The 14781-nt window shown below is 41.6% G+C and overlaps 1 protein-coding gene across 1 annotated transcript in view; it reads left to right on the forward strand.

Moving 5' to 3' along the window:
- Nucleotides 1–14781, forward strand: part of NCBP3 (nuclear cap binding subunit 3) — a 43800-nt gene that overhangs the window by 22986 nt on the left and 6033 nt on the right. Inside the window, exons 4-10 of the mRNA XM_049782652.1 lie at nucleotides 475–600; nucleotides 3383–3511; nucleotides 3710–3786; nucleotides 4871–4979; nucleotides 9285–9384; nucleotides 9669–9772; nucleotides 12244–12526. Of these exons, the coding sequence (XP_049638609.1) occupies nucleotides 475–600; nucleotides 3383–3511; nucleotides 3710–3786; nucleotides 4871–4979; nucleotides 9285–9384; nucleotides 9669–9772; nucleotides 12244–12526 (928 nt within the window). The remainder of the gene's footprint in view (nucleotides 1–474; nucleotides 601–3382; nucleotides 3512–3709; nucleotides 3787–4870; nucleotides 4980–9284; nucleotides 9385–9668; nucleotides 9773–12243; nucleotides 12527–14781) is intronic.

Here is a 14781-nt window from a genome sequence, read left to right on the forward strand (position 1 = left end):
AGATTGTTTCAATTAATAATCTTATTTAAGACTGGACATATAATACACTGCTTAAGGTACTTGCCTTGTGTGTGACAATCCCTGGCTTGATTCCTACCTGACTCCCTTCATATAGTCAATTCCTCTGAGTCCCACTACCAAGTATGGCCCCTAAACAAAATCCCATTAAATTTGGTACTGCTTTAATTAGTACCAGTTAATTGGGGAAGAAGCATCGTGTATTTCATCAGCATAATTTGTTTAATCTTTTCAGCCTAAATGCCTGTTCTAAATTAAATAATTTAATACTTTTGTTCCGTGATTAAAATCATTTACCTTATTGTCATGTCTCATTTTTCTTGGAAATAATTGTCGTCTTTTCCAGGAACTGCTTTTCTAAACACATTATTTGAACTGTTGTGAAGGAGTTCTGATGGGCTATGCAACAGCGGCTAGAAAAATTTTAATGATCTCTTCTGTGTCTTCTTTTTCTAGCAATCCCCAAAGTAAGACTGGAGACAATCTATATTTGTGGAGTAGATGAGATGAGTACCCAGGATATCTTTTCCTATTTCAAAGAGTATCCTCCAGCTCACATTGAATGGTTGGATGATACTTCCTGTAAGTATACCCCCTGTTCTAGTGGATTTTATTTTGTTAATGATTTTTAAAGGGTTCTTACTATGGCAGATGTGATTGACTGACTCATACCACTGTCTGAGAGAGAAAATAAATTGGTTATTGATGAGAATCAGAATGTCTTTCTCTGTCTGCATGATCCTGCCCTGTGAGTCTTCAGCCATTTCAGAGCTGACCAGGGCTCTATAAGTCGGGTATCAGCACCTGATTCTAGTGTCCATGAATAAAGCCTCTAAGACTGAATTTTCTTTTTTTTGTTTTTTGTTTTTTTGGGCCACACCCGGCGGCACTCAGGAGTTACTCCTGGCTATCTGCTTAGAAATAGCTCCTGGCTGGCACGGGGGACCATATGGGACATCGGGAATCGAACCAACCACCTTAGGTCTTGGATCGGCTGCTTGCAAGGCAAATGCCGCTGTGCTATCTAGCCGGCCCCAAGACTGAATTTTCTGGTAAAGAAGAGGATCCAGTTGTATTTGTATAAGGCCTGAAGCTGCATTTTCAGGGCTCTAGATGTTGCTGTTTTCTTTTTTGCTTTTTTTTTTTTTTTTTTTTTTTTTTTTGACTCTAGACTTTTCATTGCAACTTGTGATGCAGTTATTTAAAGTTGCCTAAGTGTTGGGCCCGGAGAGATAGCACAGCGGTGTTTGCCTTGCAAGCAGCCGATCCAGGACCTAAGGTGGTTGGGTCGAATCCTGGTGTCCCATATGATCCCCCGTGCCTGCCAGGAGCTATTTCTGAGCAGACAGCCAGGAGTGACCCCTAAGTACCGCCGGGTGTGGCCCCCCCCCCAAAAAAAAAGTTGCCTAAGTGTCTGAGCAGGAAGTAGATGAGAGCTCCCTGACACAATCAGGTTTCCCATCTTTGCTGGCTCTGAACTGTTTTATAGACGTTTTCTTGACTGACTGCCTAACTTGTAAACTATCGTATCTGTATGTGTGTGTGTGTGTGCACATGCTAGGGATTTTAAACTCACCTATGAAGCATGCATTTCACCACTAGTCTCACTTATAAATTGGATGAGAGGCTCAATCCAGTGGTGTTTGGGTGTGGTATTGGTGATCTACTTTTGGCTGCCCCCAAGCAGGGATTTACTCCAGCCATTTGACCTATTTCCTTAGTCTTTCACTTGTAGTGTCTGTATAAATACACACACACACACACACACACACACACACACACACATGCACAAAACTTCATATCTTAGGGTACTTCCCCAGTTACTCTCAGTCAACTCTGTTCTGTGAACCAGTTCTCAGGTTTTTTTGATGTATTTTGTTTTTGGGTCACACCCAGTGGTGCTCAGTGCTTACTTCTGGCTCTCAGGGATAGTTCTCGGGTTCTTGGCTGTTGTTTTTTTTTTTTGGGGGGCTTTGGGTCACACCCGGCAGCCAGCAGCACTTGGGTTACTCCTGGCAGGCTTGAGGGACCTTATGGGATGCCAGGATTTAAACAGGGGTCCGTTCTGTATTGGCCACCGATGTGCTATCACTCCGGCCCCTTAGTTGTATTTTTTTGAAAAGGTGGGGGTATGTTGGGCTACACCTGGTGGTGCTCAGAGGTTACTCCTGGCTCTGCACTCAGTAATTACTCCTAGCAGACTCAGATGAACCATATGGGGTCCTTTATTGGCTGCATTCATGGCAAGCTGTACTATCACTCTGGCCCCTTAGCTATATTTTTAAACTTATCTCTCTACTCCAGGTCTGGTTTGACCTCTGATAATCTTTCTCTCTTTTAGCTTGTCTTGACTAGTGTGGTTTTATTTATTTCTATCTTGTTGACCTTAGATGCTCTAGTTACATTATAGCAACTAATTTTTTTGTTGCTTGCGTTTTTTAAATTTTATTTGTTTTTATTTTTTGGGGGGTCACACCCATTTGATGCTCAGGGGTTACTCCTGGCTAAGCACTCAGAAATTGCCCCTGACTTGGGGGGACCATATGGGACGCCTGGGGATCGAACCGCGGTTCTTCCTTGGCTAGCGCTTTCAAGGCAGACAGACACCTTACCTCTAGAGCCACCTCACCGGCCCCAGCTTGCCTTTTTTTGTTTTGTTTTGTTTTTGGGCCACACCCGTTTGACGCTCAGGCTCAGGGATTACTTCTGGCTATGCACCCAGAAATCACCCCTGGCTTGGGGGGACCATATGGGACGCCACCGCTGTCCGTCCTATGCTAGCGCTTGCAAGGCAAACACCTTACCTCTAGCGCCACCTTCCTGGCTCCTTGCCTTTTTTTAAATGAAATTTTATTTCCACTTTTTTTAACTTCCTCCAGTGTAGCTGCTGTTCCACTGATTGGGGTCACACACATTTTGGTAGTGCTTTGTGGAGATCATACTCTTTATTTTGCTTTCTGTTTGTTTGCTTCAGATACATTTCCAGGGGCCCACTGAGTGATTTTTTTTTCCCCTAAAAAGGTAGAGATCGGCCATATTAATTAGGAAACTCTGGCTTAAAGGATAACTCAAATCAATGGGTTAGTTTTTTTTGTTTTTTTTTAAGTTCTTGGTGGTGGTGGGGATCACAACCAGTGTTGATCAGGGGCTACTCCTGGAGTGCTTGTGAGATCCTGTGGTGTCAGGATCAAGCCCAGGCCTCCCTCAGAGCATGCGTTCCAGCTCCCATGAGAGTTTCCACCACTTTGTAGTACCACTTTCCTTTCACTGCTAGATGAGGCTATAGTGAATGTACTGTAGTCTTTGTCTTCAAAAAACTTGCCATTTGGATGCAGTGTCACATTTTATTTTACATTTATTTTAGGTAATGTGGTTTGGCTAGATGAAATGACAGCCACACGAGCACTTATCAATATGAGCTCTCTGCCAGCCCTGGATAAAATAAGAAGCAGGGATGCTACTGAGGAGAAGTCATCTGAGAAAAGTAAAAAAGGTACCCAGATTCCAGGAGGGACTCTGGGCTGAAAGTCTTGTTCTTTTACAGTCAATTTAGTCTTGTGTCATCTCCAATTATTCCTGAAATAAGCTTAAATGCTTTAGATCATCTGTAATTATGAAGTAAAAATGTTGGACTTTTATATTATATGATATGGGAATTCAACTTTATTTTGTCCTTCATGTTCCATTTTAGATAAGCAGGAAGACAGTTCAGATGATGATGAGGCTGAAGAAGGAGAAGTTGAAGATGAGAACACAAGTGATATAGAGGTTAGTGATAGGGCAAAAGACATATGTAGTTTACTATTACAAAATACCTACAATAGGGCCCGGAGAGATAGCACAGCGGCGTTTGCCTTTCAAGCAGCCGATCCAGGACCAAAGGTGGTTGGTTCGAATCCCGGTGTCCCATATGGTCCCCTGTGCCTACCAGGAGCTATTTCTGAGCAGACAGCCAGGAGTAACCCCTGAGCAATGCTGGGTGTGGCCCAAAAACCAAAAAAAATAAAACAAAACCAAAAACCTACAATACCTTCTATGGTACTTTTTGTTTGTTTTGTTTTTTGTTTTTTTGGGTCACACCCAGCAGCGCTCAGGGATTACTCTGGCTCTGCACTCAGAACTTGCTCCTGGCAGCTTGGGGGACCATATGGGATGCTGAGATTCGAACCTGCGTTGGTCCTGTGTTGGCCGCGTGCAAGGCAGACACCTTACCGCGGGGCTATCACTTCGGTCCCATTTTATTAAAGGTTTAAAGACTTCCTAAATTGATTTCACAGTTAGACCTTCAGAGAGGACACAAGGCTCTTCTTAATCTTTTTAAATTTGTATAGTGATTTGTCTTGGGATCTTCTGTATAAAAGAGAACAATTTTATTCAGAAATATTATGAAGTATTACCTAATAGGTAAGATTAAAGCAAAGCAAGGATTAGCATTTTTCTCAATCGTTTGTATACTATTGTAGAATATAGTCAATCACTTTAAAGTACTGACTAAATGTAGATTCTTGGTCCTGGAGATAGAGTGTCAGCAGAAAACAAAGCCCTTTCTCTCTCTTGGAGCCAGCCTGTCTGTATTCTAGTGGGAACAGAGACCAGTGCACAGATTGGGAGACCCGAATGTATTGTCAGGAGGAGATGCATGCTACCAGGAAAAGGAAGGGTTAATGATAGAGTGAGAAAGAGCTTTTTTAGATGAGGTGATGACGGAGGATGCCTGACTGAGTGCTTCTATACAGGAACTAGTGCTCCAATGCTTATAAGTTTTATCAATGGTAGATAACTAAACCTGCTACAGAATGAACAAGAAAATAATTTTAATTTCTTTGATGACGGTGCTCTTTTTTTCCTTAAGTTGGATACATTGTCTCAGGTAGAAGAGGAGTCTCTGCTAAGAAATGATCTTCGCCCAGCTAACAAACTTGCTAAAGGAAATAAGTTATTCATGAGATTTGCTACAAAAGGTAAAGTTTTTTTCTTTTTTTCTTTTTAAATTTAATCATTCATTTATGCCTTCCAGGCAATGCTTAAGGAATGTGGGGCCATTCCCGATGATTCTTGGCTAGTTGGGACAAATAGTAGAATTGTTAGGGTCCAAGGATGTGAGGCTTTTATTTGGAATTAAAGTGATTAATAAGTGACTTCTCTTTTGAACTGAAAGTTAGATCAAGTAATCTCAAAATCTCTTCAAAGTGGAATATGCTTTTTTGTTGTTTTGTTTTTGCTTGTTTTTTTTTTTTTTTTTTTTGGGGGGGCCATACCTGGTGATGCTTGGGGGTTACTTCTGGCTCCCCACTCAGGAATCAATCCTGGCAGGTTCAGGGGACCATATGGGTGCCAGAGATCAAACCCAGATTGGCCATGTGCAAGGTGAACACCTTCCTTGCTGTATACCACATCCTGGTTCTGCACTTGGGAATTACTCCTGGCAGTGCCCTAGGTGGCCATTTGGGATGCTGGGGATCGAATCTGGGTCAGCCACATGCAAGGCAAGTGCCCTATCAATTGTACTATCTCTCTGGCCCTAAAGTTATTTTTTATTTAAGCTTATTTGCCTCATGTGCTTTTTCAACTAGTTTATCATTTGAAGTAATGCTTTTTTTGACAGAGAATTTGTGTCACATCCAGCAGCTCTTTGGGGTTATTTCTGACTCAGATAGTGCCCAGAGGACCATATGTGATACCAAGGATCTAACCAGAGTCTGCTGCATACAGGACAAGCAACTTACTTCCTATACTTTCCAAAATGTTTGACCTGAAACGTTTCTATATTATATTTTTTGTACTTATTATTATGATAACCTCCAATAATGTCCAGTAACATGAACGTTATTGATAATACTACTGAGCTCTAATTCTCTAAGGCAGTGGTCGGCAACCTTTTTTTTCAACTGAGCCAAATCTCGCCAAAACCACGATTGAAATTTATTTTGAGAGCCGCACAGGGCACGCACTGACAGAGGCTTGGAGCAGAGTCCTGACTCCTGGAGCGGCTGCCCGGCACACAAAAGAGCCAAATTAAAAGTGTAAAGAGCCGCATGTGGCTTGCGAGCCGCAGGTTGCCGACCACTGCTCTAAGGAATTAAGTTCAAGAGGCTTTTGCGGGGAGGAAAATATGTTTGGCCCACATCTGGCAAAGCTCAGGAGTTACTGTCATGCTTGCAGGGGGACCATATGGAATGCTGGGGATTGAACCTGGATGCTGGGGATTGAACCGCATGCAAAGCAAGCTATGGCTCTGGCCCTAAAAGGCTTTTTATGCTTAATGATTTTCAGTGTGCATCAAAATAGACACAAACATATAGTTTATTTAATCACCAAGAAGTAATTGGAAATGACAGTCCTGTAAGTACTGCCAGGCATAATTCCTAAGTACAAAGCCAGAAGTGATCCCTGAGTACTGCCATGTATGGCTCCCACCCCCACCCCCCACATATTGTTTTATTGGCAGTAAAAAAGTCATTTCTCCTAGGAGCTGATTTTTTTGGTAGGGTACACATACTGGTTTGTGCCATAGAGTTAACTGGTAAAAATATTAGATGTGCATGTACGGGTGTTAATTTCTGCAGTTAGCAAGTGCCTGAGGAGCTGTTAGAGAACTGTATATTATGAATGTGATTATTTACTTGCCTAATTACTCACTGATGATCTTTTTTTCTTTTAGTCGGATTTTTTTTTTATTTTATTTAAAGAAAGTATCACATAGTTGACTATAATATGTTGTTTTCAGATAAGGGAGAGCAAAGTTATTTTAAAAAATAATAGAAATATAAAGCAAAAGGAAGAAATTTTATTTATAAAAAAAGAAAAACAAAGTACAGTAGCAGGCACATTAGTGGAAATTATTATATCTACAATGAAGTCATTAAGATAATGGCAGATTTAGTAAGCTCTTGTTTGTTAGCTGTCCATTCTGTTAAATTGGTGTGTTCCTAGAGGGATGACAATATCAAACAAATGACAAATGTCCAGAAATTCGAAGCACTATTACAGATACTGTGGTTTTGATGAGACATATTCTCAGCTGCCAGACTACTCAGAGAAAGGAATATCGGAGGTGGGATGGGGTGGGTGCCAGCAGTTGCTCCAAAAAACCCTGCTGATGTAAGCCCCCAAATTCCTGTACCTAAAGTTTGGTCAGTTTGGTGTCCCCAAAGAGAATTGTAGTGGGATGATGAGGCAGGGGCATGGGGAAACAGTGATTCTGGGTAATGGTGGGAGCAGGCATGTCTACGGCAGGCAGGGCGTTAGTCCGACTTTTTTCTTTTGTTTGTTTGGCTTTTTGGGTCACACCCGGCAGCACTCAGGGGTGAATCCTGGCAGGCTCGGGAACCATATGGGATACTGGGAGTCAAAACACCGTCCTTCTGCTTGCAAGGCAAACACCTACCTCCATGCTATCTCTCCCATCCCATAGTCCAACTTTTTAAGAAAAATTTTATTTTAGATAACAGGGTGATAGTAGTGATACTTTTTTTTTTTATCATTTTATTGTATAAGGTACTATTCTTTGGCCACCATCAAAGTTCCCAACACCTCCTACTGCTTGGAAATTTGAGTTTTGGTGTCAGAGTGATAGCACAGTGATAGGACATTTATTGCACACAGCTGATCAAGGACGGACCCAGGTTTGATTCCCAGCATCCCACATAGTCTCCTGAGCCTGCCAGAAGTGATTTCTGAGCACAGAGCCAGAAGTAATTCCTGAGTGCTGCTGAGTATAGCCCCTCTCCCTCAATAAAAGGAAATTTCAGTTTAGCTCTCAAAAGCCAAGGGTTTGTCTAATTTAGAATTTTAATTTGTTTGCAAATCAGATCTTTTCTGCATTTACTCATTTGAGTACATTTTAGATATGTGCTGCTTTCTTTAGTTTAAGCCATTTTGAGAAATATCAAAATAAACTAGAAAATTACTTAGCCATATTTTGGAATGCTATGAAAGAATTGTGACTGTTTCTTGAATTCTTTTGTTGGAATGTTATCATTCAGAAATGAATATCATCTTTCAGAGGGCAGTGAAACTGCCTCATTTAGAAACTCTTTGAATTTTGACACCTGCAGTACCTAATGCTCTGATGCCTCTTAGAACCTTTTATCATCTTTGTTGTTTCTTTTTATTTTGTTTTTGTTTTTGGGCCACTCCTGGTGATGCCCAAGGGTTACTCTTGGCTGTGCACTCAGAAATCGCTCCTGGCTTGGGGGACCTTATGGGACACCGGGGGATTGAACCACCGTCTGTCCTGGGTTAGCGTTTGTAAGGCAAACGTCCTACCTCTTGCACCCCTATTGTTTCTTTTCTTTTTTTTTTTTGGTTTTTGGGTCACACCCGGTAGCACTCAGAGGTTACTCCTGGCTCTACGCTCAGAAATCGCTCCTGGCAGACTTGGGGGATCATATGGAATGCCGGGATTTGAACCAATGACCTTCTGCATGAAAGGCAAATGCCATACCTCCCTGCTATCTCTCCGGCCCCTGTTGTTTCTTTTTCTTCCTTTTTTTGGCTTTTGGACCATACCTGGTGATGCTCAGTGGTTACTCCTGGCTAAGAAATTGCTTCGGGCTTGGGGGACCATATGGGACATTTGTCCTAGGCTAGTGTGGGCAAGGCAGACGCCTTACTGATTGTGCCACCACTCTGGCCCCATGTTTCTTTTTTTCTTTGTTTATTGTGCCATATCTGGTGACACTTGGGTTACTCCTGCCTCTGTACTCAGAAATCACTCCTGGCAGGTTCGGGAAACCATGTGGGATGCCAAGAATCGAATCCAGGCTGGCCTTGTGCAAGGCAAACACCTACCTATTGTGCTATTGCTCTGACCCTTGCTTTTGAATTTTTCATCTTTTTGTTTTGGGGCCACATCTGGCTGTGCTCAGGCTTACTTCTGGCTCTACTCTCAGGGATTCCTCCTGCAGTTCTTGGGGGAATTATAATGGGTGCCAGGGGTAGAACTTGGGTCACCCACACGTATGGCAATTGCTCTGCTCTCTGTACTCTCTCTCCAATCCTCTATTTTTTTTTTTTTTTAAGAAGTCAGTGTGTCTTCAGAGTATCTTGGTGTCATTCATCTCTGTGCTTAGCCGAGCCCCTCCCCACTGCAGTGCTTTGCAGACACAAAAGTTGAATGCTAATAGTGCAAATTGGGCTAATCTGATTTTTGCTATGGAAAACATTGGATCTCATTTTTTATTTACTTTAATTTTTTTCAAGCCACTCAATGTTGTCTTCACACCCACAGGAAATCCTTGGTAACAATTATAATTAATTTTTAGATGACAAAAAAGAACTTGGAGCAGCCAGAAGAAGTCAATATTACATGAAATATGGAAATCCAAATTATGGAGGCATGAAAGGAATTCTTAGTAATTCTTGGTGAGTCCAAGCCCTAACAAATGCAGTATTTATAGAGTACTTAAGTCTCTGATAATCCTTCAGTTGGTATTCTGCAGTGGAATAGCAACACCATGTGCAAACTTGAAGAAAGAAAGAAGAAAGAATTTAAAATTCTGAACTGTTAATGGTGAGAAAGGCTAGATTGCAGTTTCATTGTCGAATGTCTCTGTTTCAGCACCTACCATTAAGCCAATCTGTAACTGAAATGAACTGCTGGGTTCCTTGTTGTTTTTGATGATGTGCTTATTTTGGCAATGTTTCAGGAAGCGAAGATATCATTCCCGTCGCATTCAGCGGGATGTGATCAAGAAGAGAGCCCTGATTGGGGATGATGTTGGCTTGACGTCCTATAAACACCGACATTCCGGTAGTTGCCTGCTCAGCTCTTGGGTAGACACATGTTTGGCTCCCGAAATCATATTTTTATACTTAATACAGTCTTTTAAGGTTCCCAACTTTATCATCCTCTCTTCCTTGCCCTCACCCTCTGCCAACATATAGGAAAGTAAGTCAAGTCACAATTAATTTTAAATTGCCCATACAAAGAGGTCAATTGATTTTATAAAAGCTATTCTAACAAAAAAGGCCAAATGTGACATAGGAAAAATTAAATAAGACTTTCCTTAGGAATCTCATTTTTCTACGAGGAATGTCAAAAGCTGCATGTCAAAGATTCTTTACATCATTTGATTTTATTGTTCCTTTGTTTGATAATGAAAGTGGCTGCTCTGTCCAGTGTTCTGTGTTGTTGGCTTGTGCACATGAATGCCTCAAAAAAAGGGGTTATCAAGACTTGGGTTTCATCTTATTTTCTCTTTCTTCCCCTTCTCCTTTCCTTCTCTTGCTTTCCTCTCTGACCTCCCCCTATACTTTTCTTTCCCTTTCTTTTAATTATGTTGTATATTTATTTTTTTTTATTTTATTGAGACCATTGTGAATTACAAGTCTTTCACAGTTGTAATTCAGGCATATTAAAGGTTTATTTTTAATTTGGAACACTTCTATATGCTTGGTAGAACTAGCCCAGTCAGCATACAAACATGGGATAATATGTGTAAACATCTGTGATTATAATAGGAACAGAAACATGAAGTCTGCACATCTTTTAATGTATTACCCTAAATTTTATATTTGAAATATCTATCTTAAAATGCACATATTTTATTTGTTATAATTTTCCAATTTGTTGCTTTATTTATTTTGGGTCGCACTCGGCAGCGCTCGGGTTACTGCAGGCTCTATGCTAAGAAGTTGCTCCTGGCAGGCTTGGGGGACTATATGGGATGTCAGGATTCGAACCACCTCCCTTCTGCATGCAAGACAAATGCCCAAACCTTCATGCTATCTCTCCGGCTCTTGTTACTTTATTTGTATTATATAATCTTTAGATATTAATGATATTAATTTAACCCTCATAACTGTGGGCTTCTCTTTTATTTGCCCTTTTTCATAGTAAATATCATGAATCTATACTTTATTTTTGTTCTGGGCCCACACCCATTGTTGTTTAGAGCTTATTTCTGGCTCCTTGTTCAGGGATCACTCTCGGTAGGTCTTGAAGGACCATATGGAGGGAGTGTTAGGGATTGAACCTAGGTTGGCTGTGTGCAGACAAGTGCCCTATCCACTGAGTTATTGCCCTGGCCCCATAAATCTATACTTTATATTCTGCTTCTTTCACTTACCATAAGTGTTTGTTTTTTTTAGTGATCCTTAAAGTTGCAGTTGATTTTCATTATTTGTGTTATATTTTATAAAGATACCGTGATTGTTGAGGTAATAAGTACTGAACTATTCTATATGAATAGTTCGAATATGAATAGTTCGAATATTTGTCACACAGAACTCTGGTGATACCATTTCCTCCCGATACCCTCCTTTTTTTTTTTTTGGTTTTTGGGTCTCACCTGGCTCTGTGCTCAGAAATTGCTCCTGACAGACTCGGGGAACCAGATGGAATGCCGGGATTCAAACCATTGTCCTTATATATGCAAAGGAAATGCCCTACCTCCATGCTATCTCTCCCTCTTTTTATTCTGGCCACAACTAGCAGTGCTGGGGTTACTCCCTATCACACTTAATAGGACTGTGTGGTACTGGGCATTGAACCTGGGGGTCTCATTTGCAAAGCATGAGCCTTTAGCTCTTTGAGCTATCTCTCTGACCTTAGTACCATTTACTTAAGCTGACGAACATATAACTTTGTTTGATGTATGTTTTTATTTAAAGACATATTTTTGATACATTATTGATTTAATTAACTTGGGGCTAACAGCACTGTAAATCATGCCTGAATAAACATTATCTACAAACTTACAAACTTTGCACTACTCTTGAGGGCCATTTTAAACACATTATCGACAAAGCTGTAAAAATAAAAAATCTGGCACTCAATAGACTGCAAAAGTGACTTGTTTACTGTATGAGCTGTGAAACAAGAAAGTAGTATTGCTTGGTTTGGCCTCAGCTAAAATCATGCATGTCTGACTTAAGATTTTGTTACTGCTTCATGCATGTCCACAAAGGACCATAAAAGTTCTGTGAGGATTGATTCTGGGGTGCTAGTAAATTTGGCATATTTATAAAATAGATGCTGAATAATGATGATCAATTGTAGTCTAGATAACTTTAAAATGCTCCATCAGTTTGATAGATCATACTTGGCATTCTCCTGTTGTCTGTATCAGAATGGCAAGCAGATTGGGTCTTTTACAGATAAAAGTTTCTATAAGGTCTGAGGCATGGGATTCCCATCCTTTGAAAAGGTTGCCGAGGTAGATTAGACTACTTGGACTGTTGATTTTAATGCTTTTCTAATGTTTTTGTTAAATTCCTTAGGACTAGTGAATGTTCCAGAGGAACCCATTGAGGAGGAGGAGGAAGAAGAGGAGGACCAGGACATGGACGCTGATGATAGGGTGGTGGTTGAGTACCACGAGGAGCTTCCGCCTCTCAAGCCCCGGGAGCGGAGTGCATCAAGGCGGTCCAGTGCTAGCAGCTCAGACTCAGACGAAATGGACTATGATCTAGAGCTGAAAATGATTTCCACTCCTTCACCAAAGAAAAGCATGAAAATGACTATGTATGCTGATGAAGTAGAATCACAGTTGAAAAGTATTAGGTACAAATTTTACTCTTTTTTTCCTTTTAATTTAATTTTTTGGGCCACACCCAGTGATACTCAGAGCTTACTTCTGGCTACACTCAGTAACTACTCCTGGAGGTGCTTAGCACACTAGATGAGGTACCAGGGTTTGAACCTGGCTCAGTTGCTGGCAAGACTAGAACCCTATATTACTGCCCTAGCTCTGGTAGAACACTTTTAAATGGTGATAGCTTTTTTTTTTTAAACTACTGATTTTCTCTTGACTTCTTTTTTTTTTTTTTTTTTGGTTTTTGGTTTTTGGGTCACACCCGGCAGTGCTCAGGGGTTACTCCTGGCTCCATGCTCAGAAATTGCTCCTGGCAGGCATGGGGGATCATATGGGATGCCGGGATTCGAACCGATGACCTTCTGCATGAAAGGCAAACGCCTTACCTCCATGCTATCTCTCCGGCCCCTTTTCTTGACTTCTTTTTTTTTTTTTTGGTTTTTGGTTTTTGGGCCACACCCTGTGACGCTCAGGGGTTACTCCTGGCTATGCGCTCAGAAGTTGCTCCTGGCTTCTTGGGGGACCATATGGGATGCCGGGGGATCGAACCGCGGTCCGTCCAAGGCTAGCGCAGGCAAGGCAGGCACCTTACCTCCAGCACCACCGCCCGGCCCCTTTTCTTGACTTCTTAATTGAATTATTTTTAAATACACTTTAGGTAACAAGTGTTAATAGTGTTAACATTTATGCTCCTGGTATACTTACTGTACCTCTCCACCACCAAAGTGCCCAGGACTATCCCCCAGTGTGCTTATGTTACTTGTGTACTTCTAGTTTGCTTCATCTTAATTTATTAATTCTAGAATCATGTTTGTTTATTTGTTTGTTTTTGATTTTGGGCCACACCCAGTGACGCTCAGGGGTTACTCCTGGCTATGCGCTCAGAAATTGCTTCTGGCTTGGGGAACCATATTGGACACCACTGTCTGTCCTAAGTTAGTGCACGCAAGGCAGACAGACTCCTTACCACTTGCGCCACCGCTGCGGCCCCTAGAATGATTTTTTTTTTTTTTTTTTTTTGGTTTTTGGGCCATACCGGTGGTGATCAGGGGTTACTTCTGGCTGTCTGCTCAGAAATAGCTCCTGGCAGGCACAGGGGACCAGATGGGACACCGGGATTCGAACCAACCACCTTTGGTCCTGGATCGGCTGCTTGTAAGGCAAAAACCACTGTGCTATCTCTCTGGGGCCCCTAGAATAATTTTTATCTATTCCTATTTTATAGTCCTTTTTAGAGTAAATAAAAGTATCTGATTTTTCCTCTAAGTATGCAAAAAGTGGTCCTTATAACTACAGGTAATATAAAAAGTTAAAATCAACTATTATCTTACCCTTTGGGGTGGAGAGTTGGAACTACACCTAGTGATGCTCAGGGCTCTGTGCTCTGGGATCACTTCTGGCAGCACTTGGCCATATTGTGTTCTAGGGATCAAATCTGGGTCAGCTGCATGCAAAGCAAGCACCCTACCCTCTACTGTCGCTCTACTCCTTTCTTTCGCTTTTCTAAGACAGTAGCTAGACTTCCAGCTGATTTTATGAGGATATCTAACATATAGAAATTACAGATATAGGGCCCGGAGAAATAGCACAGCGACGTTTGCCTTGCAAGCAGCCAATCCAGGACCAAAGGTGGTTGGTTCGAATCCCGGTGTCCCATATGGTCCCCCATGCCTGCCAGGAGCTATTTCTGAGCACACAGCCAGGAGTAACCCCTGAGCAACACCAGGTGTGGCCCAAAAACCAAAAAAAAAAAAAAAAAAAAAGAGAAATTACAGATATAAAAAAAAGAAATTACAGACATGCTTATTTAGAATAAAATTATGCTGGAGGCCAGTGATAAAGTACAGTAGGAAGGAGGTTGCCTTGCACACGACTAACTTAGGTTTCATATCCAGTGCCCCATACGGCTACCCAAGTCCTCTAGCAGTAAGCTCTGAGCACTGTGGATGTGACCAAAAACTTCCTCAAGTAAAGCTGTCTTGGGAACAGTTTCTCAAGTAGTGCTTAGGGAACAGGGTACTATTTCCAGAGAAACTTGACCCTGTGTACATTCCTGGCTGTTTGGTGCTCTAGCCCAGTAATGTGTTGCTGCTCGAAACTAGCAGTGCAGGGGGAACCAGAAAATCAAACCTGGGGACGCCACATACAGGGTGTGCACTTCAGCCCTTCGAACCATCATCTTGATGGTTGTACTGTTTATGTTACTTTATAGTATGCTTTTTCT

This window comes from Suncus etruscus, chromosome 1 (genome assembly GCF_024139225.1).
Source record: "Suncus etruscus isolate mSunEtr1 chromosome 1, mSunEtr1.pri.cur, whole genome shotgun sequence".
NCBI classification, from domain to species: Eukaryota; Metazoa; Chordata; class Mammalia; order Eulipotyphla; family Soricidae; genus Suncus; species Suncus etruscus.